At 48.1% G+C, this 19,633-nt stretch overlaps 1 protein-coding gene across 2 annotated transcripts in view; it reads left to right on the top strand.

Moving 5' to 3' along the window:
• The first annotated feature begins 6,375 nt into the window (after nt 1-6,375).
• The window catches only part of KIF14 (kinesin family member 14), a 70,511-nt gene continuing 57,253 nt past the window's right edge, over nt 6,376-19,633 (top strand). For both annotated transcript variants that reach the window (XR_016219531.1, XM_017347875.4), the window contains exons 1-5: nt 6,376-6,724; nt 7,658-8,831; nt 10,306-10,560; nt 11,927-12,014; nt 18,473-18,571. Coding sequence is in view for 1 of the 2 variants with exons in the window: in XM_017347875.4 (XP_017203364.1) it covers nt 7,771-8,831; nt 10,306-10,560; nt 11,927-12,014; nt 18,473-18,571 (1,503 nt within the window). In the remaining variant the exon portion in view is untranslated. The remainder of the gene's footprint in view (nt 6,725-7,657; nt 8,832-10,305; nt 10,561-11,926; nt 12,015-18,472; nt 18,572-19,633) is intronic.

The following is a 19,633-nucleotide window of genomic DNA, read 5'->3' as shown; positions in this document are numbered from 1 at the left end:
CACACACACAGAGGGAGAGATCTTCCACTCACTAGTTCACTACCTGATGCCGCAACAGCTGGAGCTGAGCCGAAGTCGGGAACCAGGAGCTTCTTCTGGGTCTCAACACAGGTGCTGGGGCCCACGGATTTGGGCCATCTTCTTCTGGTTTCCTAGGCACATTAGCAGGGAGCTAGTTCAGAAGTAGGCAGATGAGAAGAGAGATCATCCACCTGCTGGTTCACTCCCCAGATGTGTGCAACAGCCAGGCCGAAGCTCAGGTCTCCTGTGTGGGTGGAGGGACCCAACTACGTGAGCTACTGCCTCCCGGGATATACTTTTTTTTTTTAAAGATTTTATTTATTTATTTGAGAGGTAGAATTACAGAAAGTGAAAGAGAAAGAGAGAGAGAGAGAGAGAGAGAGAGAGAAGTCCTCCATCCACTGGTTCACTCCTCAATTGGCTGCAATGGCCAGAGCAGTGCCGATCCAAAGCCAGGAACCAGAAGCTTCTTCTGGGTCTCCCACGCAGGTGCCCAAAGACTTGGGCTGTCTTCTACTGCTTTCCCAGGCCATAACAGAGAGCTGGATCGGAAGAGGAGCAGCTGGGACTAGAACCGGCGTGCATGGGGAATGCAGGTGCCACAGGTGGAGGGTTAACTACTGCGTGGCAATGCTGGCCCCTCCCAGGATGTACCTTAACAGGGAGCAGGAATTGGGAGCAGAGCTGCTTCTCAAACCCAGGTAATGCAGGCACCCCAAGTCTTATAAACTGCATGAAGTGCTTGCTCCCCACAATTTTAATAATTAAAAAATTGTGAAGCTGACTAAATTGTAGTATATGTATAGAGTGTGACCATTGCTTAGTATGAGCTAATACTTTTTGCTGAAGTCTTACTTAATCTAGAAAATACTTGCTTTACTTCTGAACTCTTGTTTTCTTTCAGTTTGTCTCCCTCTGGTGGACATTTAAAGAAATACTTGCTTTTATTTTCACAACTACTGTGTGGGTTATTTGGGATAGGTTTTGCTCAAGTTCATGGTCTGCTGTCAGCCTTGCTCCTGTCGCGAAACTCCTAGAAATACGTCTTGCCTGAATGGGAGTCTTCGCAGCGGCTCCAGTTCTGGGGGTGGAAGTGGCTGAGGGGCCCTGCTCCCTGACCCCTCGGGGAACACTGAGAGCGCTGTGAGACTCCCGGGTGTCTGCACAGAGGCACACAGGGTGTGAAATGGCCTTGGACAGAATACAAAAGATTAGGGGTGAATGACGATATGGTGGAAGGTGGGCAGGGGCCGATGATTGGGCTCTTAAAATGATATTTGTGGGGCTGGCACTGTGGCGTAGCTGGTAAAGCCTCCATGTGCAGTGCTGGCATCCCCTATGGGCGCCGGTTCTAGTCCCGGCTGCTCCACTTCCCATCCAGCTCCCTGCTATGGCCTGGGAAAGCAGTGGAGGATGGCCCAGTCCTTGGGGCCCTGCACCTGTGTGGGAGACCTGGAAGAATCTCTGGGCTCCTAGCTTCGGATCGCCCAGCTCCAACTGTTGCTGCCATTTGGGGAGTGAACCAATGGATGGAAGACCTCTCTCTCTCTCCCTCTCTCTCTCTTTCTCTCCCCCTCTCTGTAAGTCCGCCCTTCAAGTGGATAAATAAATCTTTAAACAAAAAATAACATTTGTTTTTTATTTTGTAGGGAATGAAAATTGTATTAGTTGGGATTAGGCTGCAAACAATCAAGCAACCAGAAAAACCTTTAAAAAATGGCTTTTGACCCAGGATTTCTTTCTGCCTCTCACATCCCAGTGGGGTGGTGGGGGGAGAAGTGAAGGGCGGACAAAGGGCGTAGAGACAGTGGGTAGTGGCCTTCAGGGAACCTGAATGCAGGGAGAGCTGTTCTGTCCTTGTCCCTGTCCCTGTTGTGTCCTGGACCCAGCCACGCACCTGAACTGTGGACAGCTCAGCCGGGGTCAGAGAGAAGCCTGAGGCCCCGACCGTGCATGCCAGCTTCCCTTTTAGCACCATTCCTGGGTTTACTGGGGTCACAATTGCTTTTTTTTTTTTTTTTAGATTTGTTTATCTATTTTGAAAAGCTGAGTTATAGAGAGAAAGGGAGAGAGAGAGAGATATCTTCCTTCTGCTGCTTTACTCCCCAGATGAATGCAACGGCCAGTGCTGGGCTGGGCTCGGCTGAAGCCAGGAGCCAGAAAGTTCATCCAGGTCTCCCACATGGATGCAGGGCCCAAGGACCTGGGCCATCTGCCACTGCTTTCCCAGGCCATTAGCAGGGAGCTGGATCGGAAGCAGAGCAGCCAGGACTCAAACTGGTGCCCACGTGGGATGCCGTCATTGCGCCAGCCCCTGTTTGGGGTTTTAATGGCCCTTACCTCTCTCTCTCTCTCTCTCCCTCTCTCTCTCTTTTTTTTTTTTTTATTTGAAAGGCAGAAAGACATGGATCTCCCACCCCCACATTTGCCATAGCTGGATGAGGCAGCAGCCAGGAGCCTGGAACCCCAGCGTGGCAGGGACTTGAGCATGTGAGCGATCACCTGCTGCCTGCCTCCCGGGGTGCACAGAGGCAGGAAGCTGGCATCCAGAAGGCAGGCACTCTGGTACAGGATGCACATCTGCAAGTGGGGACCTCACTCTGTGCCACCCACACCTTGGTTTTAGCGACAGTGCTCACTTCCAGCATGTCTTCAAGACACAGCTCCCCTTCGTCGCCCGCCTTCCCCTCGGCTGACAGCCCTGCCAAGCCTCGCCCATGGGGGTCCAGAGTGCCCCACAACCCCCTAGAGAGGTGCAACCCTCTCTAAGGGGAACCTGGCCGGGAAGTGAGATGGTGAGACAGGCAGGCGTGGGGGCAGGAGGAGGGGTTGGGGATGAGCCGGGGAATGTGGTGCAGGGGGCCCGAGGAAGCTGGAGACCACGCATCTGGGACACAGCTGCAGGTCCTGAGTCACAGCGGCAGTCCTCGTTCTCTGCAGCCAGAAGCGAGCGAGGGCTGAATTGCAGGGCGTGAGCAGCTGGTGATAGTGTCGGAGTTATTCTGGGTGACTGAACCCGCAGTTGGTTCTGATTTAGTGCATATTTATGGGGTCCTTGTTTTTATGTAGTGTGCTTGGGTGGGACAGGAGGACGTGATACAGTGATACCTATACATGATCTACAGATAGGATATCTATCTAAATTCTCACAAATTCTTGAGAGTTAACTACACACAGTCAAGACATGTAACCACTTAACTTTATATACCGCGATGCATCATGTTTTAGAAATTCTTTTGGGGTTGGCATTGTGGCATAACGGGTAAAGCTGCGCCTTGACAATGGTATCCCATGTGGGCGCCAGTTCAAGACCCGGCTGCTCCCCTTGTGATCCAGCTCCCTGCTAACGTGCCCAGGAAAGCGCAGAAGATGGCCCAAGTGCTTGGGCCCCTGCACCCACAAGGGAGACCTGGAACAATCTCCTGGCTCCTGGCTTTGGCCTGGCCCAGTGCTGGCCATTGCAGCCATCTGGGGACTGAACCAGCAGATGGAAGATGTGTCTCTCCCTCTTTCTCTAATTCTTTAAAATAAAATAAATAAAAATCATTAAAAATAAAGAAGTAAATAATAATCGTTTCGCGGGGCCAGTGTTGCAGCACAGCCGGTTAAGCTGCATTGCTGGCAGTGCCACGTCCGTGTTAGAGTCACAGTTCACGTCCTGGATGCTCTCTTCTGATCCGGCTCCCTGCTAATGCCCCTGGGAAGGCAGCGGAGGTGGCCTGGGGGCTTGGGCCGTTGCCACCCACGTGGGAGCTCGGATGATATTCGTGGCTCCTAGCTTTGTCCTGGTCTAGACCTGGCTCTCATGGCCATTTGGGAGTGAACTGTTGGCTGAAGACCTCTCACTTTTGCTCTGCCTTTCAAATAAATAAATCTTTAAAAAATTGTTCTATGTAGAATGTAATTTGATTTTTCTAGCGGTCATTGATGTATTATCTTCTCCTTTTATAGGTAAAGAAGGCAAGGGGGAGAGAAGTAGAGTCGTTGGGATGGCGAGCTCTCCTAGGAACCCTCTCTCCTAGGAACCATTATTTGGAGAAGTCAAACTGGAAAATGCAGGGCAATTTAACTAGCTGCTGTGTTGGCCACAACAAGGCACCCCTCTGGCCAAACGGGGGAGCAGGGGCCCTGGTGCTGCCAGCTGCCCTGGGGTGTCGGGGACGAGGCAGGTGGGAGTCTAGACTCCGGGGACGGGGACCTAGAAGAATCCGGAAGCGTAGGGTTGCTTGCCCTGCAAGCCCTGTGCTGGCCAGATCTTCCCTGGACCAGCGGCCTCGTCCTTGCCTTCTTCAGAAAGCACCCAAGACTTGCATTTCTACCACATTTCATAGAGATTAGCTCTGGAGACAGGGTTTCATTGTCCTCGCCTAGTTTTTAACAGAGTCCATTACAAAAGGACTCCCCATTTCATCCCGTTAGTTCTTTCTAGGGATTAAGCCATAATCCTCATCCTTTATAAAGTAAGGGGTGTTATTGTCCTCAGTGGCAGCCGGGATGTGGCTTTGCAGTGCTCTGGAGGGCTGGGCCAGCCTGTGCAATTTAGTTGCTCCCATTGATTCAGCATTGATCCCAAGCCAGGTTCTGTGCTCAGCCCTTTGCCTATTTTATGTCACTGAATCCTTATTACGACCCCGCAGACCCGCAGCACTATCATCTGCAATTTCCGGACAAGGAACTCGGAGGTTGGGCGACTTTCTCCGCCAGTCGGCTTCCGGCAGGATTTGTAGAGAAGCACCTTCTCAGTGCAACATACAAGATCAGAATCTCCCGGGGGCCAGCGCTGTGGTTAAGACACGGCCTGCAGTGCCGGCACCCTATATGGGCACTGGTTCAAGTCCCAGCTGCCCCACTTCTGACCCAGCTCCCTGCTGATGAGCCTGGGAAAGCAGTGGAGGATGGCCCAAGTCCTTGGGCCCCTGCACCCACTTGGGTGACCCAGAAGAAGCTCCTGGCTCCTGGCTTCTGCCTGGCGTAGCCCACCTGTTGCAGCCATTTTGGGGAGTGAATCAGCAACTGCATGATCACTCTGTCTTTCCCTCTCTGTCACTCTGCCTTTCAAATAAAAAAATCTTCTTTATACTTTATGAATTATTTTTGAGATCTCCGACCCATTGTCTCTCCAAATGCTCCTAGCGGCCAGTACTAAGCTGTGGTCAGAGATAGTTGGTGGGAACATAACCCAGGTCTCCCATGTGGGTGGCGGGAACTCGGCGGAGCGGGTGTCACCTGCTGCGGCCGAGGGCACTGGCAGGAAGCTGGAGTCAGGAGCCGGCTGGGAGTCAAAGCCACGCCCTCCAGTGTGTGGGACAGGCAGCTTGCTGCTAGGCTCAATGCCTGCTCCCTACATTTCTTTCATATGAAATACCTTTTTCCAGATATCTTAATTGTATTTTTCTCATCTTGAATTATGTCAATTAAAAAAATTTAAAGATTTATGTATTTGAAAGAGTTACAGAAAGGGAAGGAGAGACAGAAAGAGAGAGGAAAGAGGGGGAGAGAGAGAGAGAGAGAGAGAGAGAGAGAGAGAGAAATATCTTCCATCAGCTGGTTCATACCCCAAATGGCCTCAATGACCAGGGCTGGGCCAGGCTGAAGCCAGGAGCCAGGGGCTTCTTCCAGGTCTCCCACGTGGGAGCAGGGGCCCAAGGACTTGGGTCATTTTCTGCTGCTTTTCTCAGGCCATTAGCAGGGAGCAGGGTCAGAAGTGGAGCAGCCGGGACTTGAACCCATGCTCATATGGGATGCCCGGCGGCTTTACCAGCTACACCACAATGTGGTCCCCTCAATTTCATATATTTGCATTTGTTAGGCTTTTCCTTTATCATATTCTCTTGTGCTTCTAAACTGGTCTTTTTCCTGTAGATCTGAAAAATTCTGTATTCTATTTTGTGGCAGTTTCCCTGCAACTACATTTTAGTTAAATTTTGGAATGGTTTTTAGAATGACTACTTTCTCATTCCTTCAATTTTGTTTAAGTAGTTGGAGCCAGTTCTGGTCTCCCATTTTATGCATTTCCATTTTCTGTACTTTTTGCTTATTAAAAATTTTTATTTCTTGTTTATGATTGGTGATTTTTTGGTATTTTTTTAAGGTTTCAAAGTCTTCCTGGACAATTACGCTGGGACGGATAACAATTTACAGTAAGTCTTCGGCATAGGACTACAGACCATGTTCCTTTGCACTAAGGACAAAAGCATCGCGGTCGCGCTCTCGCGTGTCCGCTGCGTGGGCTTTACGGGCGCCCGAGCCCGGCGGAGGGCGGGACCGTTGCCTGGGAGACGAGGCGGGGCGGGTCTTGTGTTTCTACACGGCGGCCGGAGCCAACCGCCGGCGCTTCCGGGGGCGGGAGGAAGTGAAGGCGCGGCGCCCGACGCGACGTCCAGAAGCCAATCAGAAGGCGGGGCGCCTATTCAAATTACGGCCCCTGCGGGAGTTGGCGCTGGGGGCCGTGAGAGGCGTGGGGACGGCCTCGAGAGAGGGGGTCCCCGAGACGTGGGCGCTGAGGGGAGCCGCGGCGGTGCGCGCGCCTGGGCTTTGCGCAGGACGCTCTCCCGGTTCCTCAGCACGTCTGGTCGGCGGCTCAGGGGTCCCGGGAGGAGAGGCGGGCGCCGGGAAGCCGGGCTGCCGGGTTCGCCGAGGGGCGCCGCGGCGGTTGGCGTGGCGTCCGTCCCGGGGCTCAGCCGTGAGGACGACGGAGACAGCGGCAAGTTGGGTTTGGGACCGCGGCTGACTTGCCCTGCGCGGCTTCAGGTCGCCCGTGGAGCGCGACAGCCCCGGCCCGTGTGGATCCGTGTCGTTTCGCGATAGGGGGCTCGGGTTGTTTTAGTCAGGTCACGGCATGCTGATGGGGGCTTCGGAAGCCCCTCGGAACCGCGAGCTTCCGTGGCTTTGTCCTCGCTGTCGGTAGTCTGCAGGAGCTTGAGCCGGGCTGGGAGACGCGTGTGCATCGGCCGGGGACTCTGATGAGAAGTTGGGGGGGGCGGGGGTGGGCGGAGCTGTCACTGCTGTTCCCATTTAATTCAATTTAATGCCCTGTAGGGACTTTTGACTTGTATTTACATAAGCCCCTGTCTGCTTGTTGTCTGCCTGCTTACCTAGTGTTGCAGTTTTTCTCGACACGCGCACAATTAATTTTCAGCACCTGTTTCATTGACTTTGCTACGGATTTGGGATTGATGGGCCCGGTGACCCCGTCATTGTAGTTCCCTGTGCTCAACACGCATCTGCCAGGTGTTTATGGAAGTCCTGTATTCCACGCTGCCAGTTGGGTACTTGGGGACTTGCACTTGCTACATCTTTAAGTCATTGGGCCAACCTGGCCTGGGTCAGGGGTCATCTGTGTGCTCTTCCAAGACTGAGGAAATGAGAGTAGAGGTCCTGTCTTTGAAAATTGCAGCTGGCTCTCTCTGAGGGCCTGGTGCGTATGGGGACACAGGGACGTAAATTCTTTTTTCAGTAATGCTTGTAAATTCTTTGAGAGGAGAGATTTGTCTGAGGTTGCTGGGAGCCGTATCTGCGTTGGAAACTAAGATTTATTTAGTCTAATGACTGTCTCTGGGAAGTGTCCTACACACTGGAAGTTTCTGTTTTTAAAGCTTGTACAATCTAACTTCTTTTTTTTTTTCTTTTTCTGTAGGTCAGCAGGTATTTCTGGGACGTGGTACACGAGAGATGGTTGGAAATCGAATGGACATCCAAAGGAGAGTTTAGGTCCTTCAGCAGCGCTCTTTTTAATAACTTGCGGTTGAAATGGCTGCTCTTGATGGAAATAGCAGTGACATCCTCGGTGTCCCTGCGTCGTGGAGCGCCCTCGCCCACGGTAGCAGATTTAAGCTGCCTCTGAAGTCACAGCCGTTTCAGTGTGAAAATGGCGACCCGTTATTGAGATCTGCAAGTAAAGCCAAAGACACACATAGCTCCTATGTTATTTCTGCCTGTAAAAAAACAGGAGATGCCCCTGTTACCCCCAGTCCTGTGGGTAGACTGACGCTTCAGAGAAGAGCTACAAGGAACAAGGAGTCATCTTTGCTTGGTAGTGAGCTGGGAGACACTGCCGAACAAGCGGGAGGGAGGCGTCTTACGTTGCAGCGTCGTGCTAAAGCAGAGTCTGTGGAACAGTGGAAAAGAACGCAGAGTGTGAGGCGGGAAGCAGAAAACGTCTGTGCTCCTGAAGGCGCTAGAACCAGCGTAAAGAGGGCAAATAATGATCCGAGCGCTTTTGTCGCATCTTCTGGTCCTTCAGCCAAAGACCTAAAAGACACTGCAGTGGCGGCTGCCGAGAGATGCAGGGAACCATGTCCTGCTCCCAGCGGGGCAAGTGACGGTTCTTCACAGAAGCACTTAGGCAGTGGGGCCCCCGCGGGCCCCCGGGGGCAGACTGAAGTTGGTAGGGTAGGGCACCTGGCAGCGAAGCCAGTTCAGAGCAAGTCGGATAGCAGAGTGTCGGGAACAGGAAGCCTGTATCATGGAGGTATTGGCAAGCACGTTGCAAAAAATCCAAATCAATTTGGAAGCTTAGACAGGAAAACACCCACTAAATTTTCAGCAGAACATAACGTGACGGCGAAGGGCAGCGTGTCGCAGCCTAAGAGCCCGGCTGCGTCGGTACTCAAGAACAGGACACAGAGCCTTCACCTTAAACAAAGGCCGAAAAGTCCTCCTCCTGAGGGCAGGAGGGACCGGGCGCCAGAAGAAACACTGCCTCCCGAAGAAGAGCGTGCGATTCTGAACGCCTCTGTGGAAGCCGACACCTGCAAAGTGGAGAACAGTCAAGTGACAGTGGCAGTACGCGTAAGGCCCTTCAGCAAGAGGTAGGGAGCCCCTCCTGGAGTCTACTGAACTAGAGATGTTTGATTTTAACTTCTCTCTGCCTTTGGAAAGTGTCCTTGTGCACCTTCACATTTGTTGGCAATATCTTTATAGAGAGCTTTTAGTGATAACATGTTGATAACTTAAAATGAATTCCTCATTTTTTATATGTAAGTTGCTCTAGATACTGCTCTTTAAGTTTGTGCCACTTGAGTCTTTAATGCTATCTTCTTTCAAATCTGCAATATATGTTGGAATCTTCTACCTTTCCATTAAAAAGAGCTACGATTGGTCACCCATTCCACCAGAGAGATCTTCTAAAACCCTTTTCAGATTGCTGGTCATCTTCATCTCCATCTGAATAATCAATAGTGGTTATGAAAGTAGTGATTCATCAGTTTGTATTTTGGTGAAAATATCCCCAGAAGTGACTGTATGCGGGACAGTCGGAGGTTGGGGGCAGCTTGAGAAAGTCAGCAGAACTGTAGTTTCTAACTTGATGCTGTGTATCTGTGCAAGTTAGGAGAGCAGGTGGTGGCTGCTGCTTTAGGAAAGGGCCTCCAGTTTGAACCTAACGGAGTCAGAGCAACTTATACAGTGCTGGAAGGCCTTTTCAGTGAAAATGAGTTGGAGACAGGAGAGAGCAGGGAGGGTTTGATTGGAGAAGGTCCTGAAGGCTAACTGCAAAGCCTCAAGAACTGTGCCAGAAAGAGCAGCTGGCAGCGAAAAGCCCGAGGTGAATGTGTAACAGGGAGAACTTTGTAAAGGTCAGGTGCCTGGTGCAGGCTCCTCAGCCAAGCCCAGAAGGCTCTGGTGTGCAGTGGCACCTGGCAGGCTGAGGCGGTGGGTGGCTGATAGACAAGGTCTGATTGAGAGCAGAGTCCGGGGTGGGCTGAGGGCAGTGAGGAAGGGGCAGATGGCTATCTGGGCAAGAAAGATCTTGAGTGGGAGAGAGAGTTCTGTGCTGGCCTGAGCTCCAAGAGGATGCGCATGAAGATTCGTGGTTTTAAGGGAGAAGTATTAGAGGAAGGAGGACCTTTGGATTGACAGTGATGGCAGTCAGGAGCCAGAGGAACTTAGGATTCCAATATCTATTACACTGAGTTTGTGGCAGTTGTATTTTGGGCCAGCTTTGTATAGATTTGTACCCTAAAACTTCTTTATAATAACAATGTTTCCAGATATGAGTAGTCTGTAATAGGTGAGATGGGGAAAGGTGTATTTCAAGAGGAAAAAAAAAAAGAGAAAAAAATCTTGTATAAGTAGGTCAGGTTTACTGATGAAGAATTCTGGAATTCTGTTTTCGTCTTTGAATGGTGATGCTGGAGCCCACTAGAATTATGTTTGCTCATCTACATTTTCTTCATAAAGCTAAAGAATTGTCTTGCCTTGAAGAAGTGTTGGACTTAGTTTTATGTGAATAGTGCCCATAGTAATGACAGTAACTTGATTTTTTTTCTTTGTGTTTCTTTTTAGAGAAAAGATTGAAAAAGCATCCCAGGTGGTCTTCATGAATGGGGAAGAGATAATTGTGGAATATCCCGACATGAAGCAAACTTACACATTTACTTATTCCGTGTCATTCTGGTCTTTTGATGAATGCCATCCTCGCTATGCTAGCCAGACAGCTGTCTATGAGACACTAGCAGCACCGCTCCTGGAAAGAGCCTTTGAAGGCTATAATACCTGTCTCTTTGCCTATGGGCAGACTGGCTCTGGAAAGTCGTATACGTAAGTTGTATTACACATACGGTTGTCCAGGAATGTTTACATCTTTTGTGAGAAGCGGCATGGTTAATAGAAAAAGAATGTGGTCTGCAAACCACACAGATCTGGGCTCAGGTCTCATCCATTTCATAGACGAGTTCTGTAAATTTGGGCAAATTTTCCAACCCCTGGGCTTCTGTTTACACGAGATAGAGTTGACCTTGAAAGTAGTGTCGGCTCCATTTTACTGTAACTTCTGTTGCTGTGTGAGCTGCAGCCCAGAGAGGCTAGCTTGTGGCATTGTTATGAGGGTCAGAAATAAGAGATAAATGGAAGCTATGGTCTAGTTCCTGTCCTAGAAAGAGGTGCTCAGAATTTTAATAGCAGCTAACATTCGTTGAGTTCTTACTGTATTCCAGGCACTGTGCTAAGGGCTTTGCTTGTACTGTCTCACAGTACCCTCTGGATTAGATACTTCTATTCCCTTTTACAGAATAGGAAATGGAGGTTTGGTGGTGCTGAGTGTCTTGTCCAAGGTCACAGAACTAGTAAGTGATGGAATTAAGACCTAGACTTGAGCAGGGCTAGCTGTAGAGCCCAGATTCATATATATTACCTGTGAGACCTGATTAGGTTATTTTCCGCTCCCTCCCCAACTCATTCTCCACAGGTCATTTTTTCATGCATCTTTTAAAAAGATTTATTTATTTATTTGAAAGGCAGAGTTACAGAGGCAGAGAGAGAGAGAGGTCTTCCATCCTCTGGTTCACTCCCTAAATGGCTGTAACGACTGGGGAGCTGAGCTGATCCAAAGCCAGGAGCCAGGAGCTTTTTTTGAGTCTTTCATTTGGGTGCCAGGTCCCAAGCACTTGGGCCATCTTCCAGTGCTTTCCCAGGCCACAGCAGAGAGCTGGATCAGAAGTAGAGCAGCTGGGACTCGAACTGGCCCCTATATGGGATGCCAGCACTGCAGGCAGCGGCTTTACCCTCTATACCACAGTGCTGGCCCCCACAGGTAATTTTTTAAAACCCTGATCTGGGCATGTGTTGTGGTGCAGCAGGTTAAGCCTCTGCTTGCAACACTGGCATCCCACATTGGGATGCTGGTTTGAGTCCCAGCTGCTCTGCTTCCAATCCAGCTTCCTGCTAATGCACCTGGGAAGGCGGCAGAAGAGGACCGCAGTATCTGGGCCCAGAATACCCATGTGGGAGACCTAGGTGGGGTTCCTGGCTCTTGGCTGTGGCCTGTCCCAGCTCTAGCTGTTATGGATGAAAGATCTCGCCGTCACTCTGCCTTTCAAATACATAAATATATACACATTTATAAAAATCTTTAAAAAGCCTAAACTAATGAGTATTACTTCTCCCTTGTTCATGATGTATTTTTCAGGATGATGGGATTTAGTGAAGAACCAGGAATAATTCCAAGATTTTGTGAAGATCTTTTTGCTCAAGTAGCCAAAAAACAAACCCAAGAGGTATGTTCAAGTTCAAATCAAAGTCATGACTACCAAGGAAATATTTAAGCTAGGATACAAAAATATCGTTCTAATTTCTAGATCATCCCTTTGGAACAGTGATACAAAGAGTGAAGGTAGGGATTCCGAATTCCGAATCTTTTTTTTCCTGGGAACAGAGAGTGATAGAGGGGCCATTTATTCTGTCTTTACATTTTTTGCTTTATTCCTTTTGTGTATGTGTTGTAGCTCTTGGTGTGGTAACTGTGCCGTGGCCTGTGTCTCTGCAGTCAGGCAGATGCACAGACTTACCAAGGACAGCCGGCAGTCTTTTGAACAAGGTGAAGCAGAGAGAGTAGTGAAGTTGAGTCTGAGCTCAGATTCAACTTTTTTTTTTTTTTTAAGATTTATTTATTTATTTGAAAGACAGAGTTACAGAGAGGCAGAGAGAGAGAGAGAGAGAATCTTCCATCCGCTGGCCCACTCCCAAGATGGCTTCAACGGCTGGAGCTGTGCTGAGCCGAAGCCAGGAGTCAGGAGTTTCCTACACAGTCTTCCACACGGGTGCAGGGGCCCAAGGATTTCCACCATCTTTCGCTGCCTTCCCAGGCTGCAGCAAAGAGCTGGATTGGAAATGGAGCAGCTGGGACTTGAACCAGCACCCACATAGGGTTTTGGCACTGTTGGTGGTGGCTTTACCTGCTGTGCCACAGCAGTGGCCCTGAGATTCAACTTTGAAAGTTTTGCTTTTTTCTTTGTACCATACCTGAGCAGTCCGTGCTGGCTTCCCTTTTCATGTGTTCGTTTCGATATTTACTACATTTACAGAGTATCTGCTGTGGCCAGGCCCTCTGTTAGACCAGGTTTTCTTCAAATTTGCTTGATTATAAGGATCCCCAGGGATGAGAAAGGGGCAGCCAGTGTGTGTGAGATTCCTAAAAATCTCCTGGAGATCCTGAATCAGTTGGTCTGGGGTGCAGTCTGGTATTTATAATTTTCCCTAGTAATTGTTATGATAAGGGAAGTTGGGAAAATACTGTGCTAGATTTGGAACTTTGGAGTTAAAAGACTGAGTCCCTGTGGCCAAGAGAGTATAATGGGAGAAATGGGCCAGTGAACAACCCAGTTCTATCAATTAGCTAAATGAAATAGTGTGATGGAACATGTCTCTGTTCATTTTCTGTTGCTGTAACAACACCACAGCCCAGGTAATTTACAGGAGAAGAGAGTTGCTTCTCACATTCTGAAGTCGATATCAAGGTGCTGGAATGTGGTGAGGAGCTCTCTGCTGGTGGACAGCATCACTTGATGAGAGGGCAGGCATGCGCAAGGCCAGGTTTCTCTTCCTTGTCGTGTGAAGCCACTACGAAGGCCCTGCCTACCTAATCACCTCCCAAAGGCCCCCCTCCAAATGCCATCAACATGAATTCAGGGATTAAGTTCCCAGCATGAAGTTTTTGGAAGACACATGCAGACCGTAGTGAACATGTGAGGACATGTAAGATTGGAGGGAGATAGGTTTTCTGAAAGGAGGGAGCAACTAAGCTTGCTTTTTGTTTTTGTTAAAGAGAACTAGTTGGCTCACTTTTTTTTTTTTTTTAAGGATTTATTTATTTATTTGAAAGTAGAGTTACAGAGAGGCTGAGGCAGAAAGAGAGAGGTCTTCCATCTGATGGTTCACTCCCCAAATGGCTGGAGCTGGGCCGATCTGAAGCCAGGAGCAGGGACTTGGGCCATCTGCTGCTGCTTTCCCGGGCCATAGCAGAGAGCTGGATCAGAAGTGGAACAGCTAGAATTCAAACCAGCGCCCTTATGGGATGCTGGCACTGCAGGTGGCGGCTTTACCTGCTGTGTCACAGCACCGGCCCCCTGAGCTTGCTTTTGAAGGAAGGATGCAGCAGTTACTACCTTGGGAAAGAAGAAGAAGCACATTCTAGGCAGACGGAGTAGACGCGCAAAAATCTGAAAACAAGGAAGTACAGAGCCTTTGGGAATCTATAAATTGTTTACTTTGTTTTGAGCATGAATTTGAGGGCGGAGGGTGACAAGAGATGAAATCAGAGAGGCAGACAGAACTTGGCTCATGAAAGGCTTTATAAAGCATGCTTTCTTGAATCTAGAAGGTGAAGGATGGATTTTTAAAAATTTACTTGAGAGAAAACAGAGAGCTCATGCTGTCTGTTCACTCCCCAAATGCAGGGCTGGAGCCAGGAGCTATTTACTCAATCCAAGAATCTCATGTGGGGGGCAAAGATCCATAGGAAGCCATCACCTGCTTCCTCCCAGGGAGAAAGCTGGAGCTAGGTGCAGGAATCAGATCCAGTCACTTTGATAGGAGATGTAGACATCTTAACTACTAGGCCAAATGATTACCCTGGTGGAAAGAGTTTAAGCAGGAAAATAACAGTCATATTTGCTCTTTAAACACACACACACACACACACACACACACACACAGACATGCACGTACCCCACTGGCTGCCATGTGGAAATCAGATTAAAGGGAAGTGGGACTGGATGCAGAGAGACCAGTTGTGGGTTTTGAGCTATACAAGACATGACAAGGAGTCACACTGGTGACAGTGGGGGTGGAGATCTTAGTAGGTAGAACTGATGAGACTTGAGTATTGGGAATGGAGGGTGAAGGAGAAGGGACTAGTTTCTGCTTAGAGAGCTAGACTAGCTTTTGACGGGAACCTGAGAAGAAACGCAGAATTGAGTGTATGCTGAGTTGCGTCTCCCTGTGGATACAGTGCCCTCCCGTTACTTGTCTCCCCTGAACCTCGTACACAATGCTTCCGTGGAAAATAAGAGAGGGAGGAGAATCAGTAGAAACAAGGTAATCTGGAGAATTTCAGATCAAATGTGATTCAAGTCCAGGTTTAGTGGGAATATGTGAGTGAGAAAACTGGGCTTAAGGGGCTGAATCCTCTACTGGCTGCTTGAGATTTTAGAAGGAAGTAGAAGCTAGGGGAAGAGAGAGAATGAGCTCATACTCTCTGAGAGAGAACATCAAATAGAGACAGAGGGCTGTGGAAGACATCACGTAACGGGCTCAGTTTTTTTGTGGAATGGCTTTATCACTGAGGGAGGTGTTGAATTGAGCAGCTGACTTTGAAGGTAGGTTATTTCAGTTTGAATTCAAGCTCCGTACCTTCACTGGCAGTGCGATCTTGAACAGTTTACTCAGCTTCCTTCTGAGTCAACATGGAGAAGAAAACAGATGATGAGGTTAACAGAACATCTATCTGGCTGTCTCACCCTCTGTTTACCTTACTCACGTTCTGTTACCCTCTACCATCCTCAGTAACTCCAGAGTTGGTATAACTAGTCTCTTAGTTGGGCTCATATGTGCCAGCTAGGACTTAAAACATCAAAACATAGATGAGCTCATACAGTCCTCAAACAAACATGAGAAAGGCACCGTCACCCTCAGCATGAGCTAGAAATGCAGGAACCTCAACGGAGAAGAATGGTCCTCTGCGTCGTGGCCCTGGTCACCTGTCCTAACTGGCTCCCTACTACAGTTTTCCAAGTCCTCCCGGAACACTGAGTACATGACACCCTATCTTATGTAGAAAAGAGGTTTGATGAATTCTGAGCTCCCCCCATGCCTGTATATCATAGGGTTTGTAAGTGACCTCACAGTCGGTTACGCGACGTTCCCATGTACCTGTTCTCTTCGGAAGTGCTCTGTTCTCCCTCGACACCAGCTGTAATCTGCTCGTGCTGTGTCGCCTCTCATTAGGCTGCAAGTTCTTCCGCTGTCATTTCAGATCCTCCCACAGTTCCTAGAAGAGTGCTTTGCACCTAGTAGGGCACAGTAAGTACTTGAATTGAGCCTAAATCTCTCTGAAACTCCTTTGAAACTTCTACTCATTGGTATTGGGTGCTTGCTGACTCACTTCTGAGCCAGTTGAAGAAATGTATTTCTCTAATAGGAAACTCCCTCTTTTGTCCTCTCTGCCTTATCTTTTTGAGTCTTTAGGAGAAGTAGCTCAGTGCTACTTAGTCTGCTGATCGCTTTCTCCCCATGAGGAAGGATTATTGATTTAAGGTCCCATCTTAATCAGATCAGTTTCCAGTTTCCTGTCCTGAGCACATGCTGTGCTCAGAGGGAGCGGTCCTACCTGAAGAATGCTCCGCCCAAGTCTCCTGTCTCACACTCTGTTTTCTTTTCCTGCAACCTCTCTGGCCACCCTAATTTCTTCCTTTTCTGGTGTGTCATTTATTTATAGTTATTACTTCATTTTGATTCTGTTACTTTGTCTCATTGGAATGTATGTTGTATTTTCTGAGATGGTAGCCTCATGGGCTAGAACCTGGGCTTGACATTCTTCACATCTTACTGTAATTAAAACCTAAAACCATGCACACAGTACATAGGTACTTAAGAAATGTGTATTGGGTTGGACTGAATCTTTTTTTTTTTAAAGATTTTATTTACTTATTTGAGAGGTAGAGTTACAGACAGTGAGAGAGAGAGAGAGAGAGAGAGACAGACAGACAGACAGACAGATACAAAGGTCTTGCATCTGCTAGTTCATTCCCCAAATGACCACAACGGCTGGAGCTGTGCTGATCCGAAGCCAGGAGCCAGGAGCTTCTTCCAGGTCTCCTACTTGGGTGCAGGGACCGTAGTACTTAGGCCATTTCCTGCTGCTTTCCCAGCTGCATTAACAGGGAGCTGGATTGGAAGTGGAGCAGCTGGGATTCAAACTGGTGCTCATATGGGACGCTGGCAGTGCAGGTGGCAGCTTTACCTACTGTGTCGCAGTGCTGGCCCCGGTGACAAGCTTTTCTGACTGAGTATGGTGTTTTGGAGGTTCATCCGTATTGTAGCATATGTTAGGACTGAACTCCTTTTTATGGTTGAATGATATTCCATTGTATGAATATACCAGTTTTGTTCATTCATTCATCATTTGGTGAACATTTAGGTGGTTTCCACCTCTTGGCTGTTGTGATTAACGCTGCAGTGAACGTTGGTGAACAAATTTTTCTTTCTTTCTTTCTTTTTTTTTTTTTTTGACAGGCAGAGTGGACAGTGAGAGAGAGAGAGAGAGAGAGAGAGAAAGGTCTTCCTTTGCCATTGGTTCACCCTCCAATGGCTGTGGCCGGCGCACCGCGCTGATCCGAAGGCAGGAGCCAGGTGCTTCTCCTGGTCTCCCATGGGGTGCAGGGCCCAAGCACTTGGGCCATCCTCCACTGCACTCCCCAGCCACAGCAGAGAGCTGGCGTGGAAGAAGGGCAACTGGGACAGAACCCGGTGTGCCGGTGCCGCAAGGTGGAAGATTAGCCTAGTAAGCCATGGCGCCGGCCCTCTTTCTTTTTTTTTTTAAGATTTATTTATTTACTTGAAAGTCAGATTTACACAGAGAGAGAAGGTGAGGCAGAGAAAGAGAGAGAGAAAGTCCTCCATCCGCTAGTTCACTCCCCAGTTGGCCGCAACAGCCAGAGCTGTGCCGATCCGAAGCCAGGAACCAGGAGCTTCCTCTGGGTCTCCCACGTGGGTGCAAGGGCTCAAGGACATGGACCATCTTCCACTGCCCTCCCAGACCATAGCAGAGAGCTGGATTGGAAGTGGAGCAGCCGGGACTCGAGTCGCCCACTTGGGATGGTGGCACTGAAGGCGTCGGCTTTACCTGCTACGCCACAGTGCTGGCCCTAGTGAACAAATTTTTCTTTGCAAACCTCTTCTCAAGTCTTTCCGATGTTTAGGAGTTCATTTGTTGGGTCATGTGGGAATTCTATGTCCAACCTTTCGCGGAATCCGCACCGTTTTCTGTTTCCCCCGGCAGTGGTAGAGCCTTGCAGTTTCTCTACTTCTTCATCAGTGCTTGGTGTTTTGTGTTTTGTTGTTATGCTCATTATAGCCATCATGGTGGCTACGTACAGTAGTTTTCATTGTAGTTTTGATTTGCATTTTGCTAGTGACAAATGAAACTGAGTGTCTACTCATGTGTTTTGGCTATTTGTTTATCTGCTTTGGAGAAATGTCTTTTCGAGACCTTTGTGCCGGCGTTGTGGCGCGGTGGGTTAAACGGCCTCCTGCGATGCTGGCATCCCCTATGAGCACTGATTGGAGTCCCAGCTGTTCCACTTTCGATCCGGCTTTCTGCTGAAGCATCTGGGAAAGCAGTAGGAGATGGCCAAGTGCTTGGGTCCCTGCCACTCATGTGGGAGACTTGGATGGAGTTCCAGAGTCCTGGCTTTGGCCTGGCCCAGCCCCAGCTGTTGCAGCCCTTGGGTAGTGAACCAAAGGAGGGAATATCTCTAATTCCGCCTTTCAAATAAATAAATACATTTTAAAAAAAAGGCCTTTGCCCATTTCTATATTAGATTTGTTGTCTTTTTGTTGTTGTCTTAAAAGAGTTCTTCATGTATTGTGTGTACTAGACTCAATATCAGATATATGATTTGTAAAACATGCAAAGAATTTTGAAATAAATTCAATGCTGTCTTTTTATTCCTATTAGGTCAGCTATCACCTTGAAATGAGCTTCTTTGAAGTATATAATGAAAAAATTCATGACCTTTTGGTTTGTAAAGGTGAAAATGGGCAGAGAAAGCAGCCGGTAAGATTAAAGCATTTTTTTATTTGTTTTAATTTCTGCTTGTTTAAATGCAAATAACTACATGAGGTCTACAGATGCTATGACTTAAATTTTTCCTAAAATATTGTTATATGATAGCAAATTCTTGGAATCCAGAGTCTTAATTACATTGTTATTTAGAAACTAGACTGAACAGTATCACTAATGGAAATTCAGTTAGTTATTAAAATTTTTTTAAATTTATTTTATTTTATTTATTTATTTTGACAGGAAGCGTAGACAGTGAGAGAGAGAGAGAGAAAGGTCTTCCTTCTGTTGGTTCATCCCCCAAATGGCCGCTGCGGCCGGCGCGCTGTGCCGATCCGAAGCCAGGAGCCAGGTGCTTCCTCCTGGTCTCCCATTCGGGTGGAGGGCCCAAGCACTTGGGCCATCCTCCACTGCCTTCCTGGGCCACAGCAGAGACTGGGCTGGAAGAAGAGCAACCGGGACAGAACCGGCGCCCCAACTGGTTCTAGAACCTGGGGTGCTGGTGCCGCAGGTGGAGGATTAGCCTAGTGAACCATGGCGCCGCAGTCATTAAAATTTAACCTATATTTGTTTTAATGACGTATTGTGTAAAAGTTAAACATAAAATATTTGTTCCAAGATTTAATTGGATCATGTAAGTCAAGGACCAACTTAGTAGTCTGTAAAACTATAGGCAGTAAGTTTGTAAAGTTGTATTTTTATTACAGAGCATTTATTTTAGTGGATTATTTAGCAGAATGATATTTTGTAGATGGTTTGTGCAATACAAAGTTTCACAAATAAGTAAACTTTTAAACTTCTATTTGAAATTAAAATTTTTAATTTTACAAAGGACCTTGGAGCACAAGAAATAAAAATCTAAAGAAGTCATTTGCCTTTAGACAGAAGTTGACATTTTCTTCTGTGGCCTCTGTAGATGTACTTCAAAAGTTCATGGACAATACATGTTACGCAGAGAGTGTACGTGGATTTCAAGGGTGCTTTTGTTTTTGATTTTGTACCACAATAAGCTTATTTTTCATTTACATTTTTCCATGACAGTTTTGAAGTACTTTC

Source organism: Oryctolagus cuniculus, chromosome 13 (genome assembly GCF_051225735.1).
Source record: "Oryctolagus cuniculus isolate XC-2025 breed Fujian yellow rabbit chromosome 13, ASM5122573v1, whole genome shotgun sequence".
NCBI classification, from domain to species: Eukaryota; Metazoa; Chordata; class Mammalia; order Lagomorpha; family Leporidae; genus Oryctolagus; species Oryctolagus cuniculus.
This window is presented reverse-complemented; position numbering and strand designations above follow the sequence as displayed.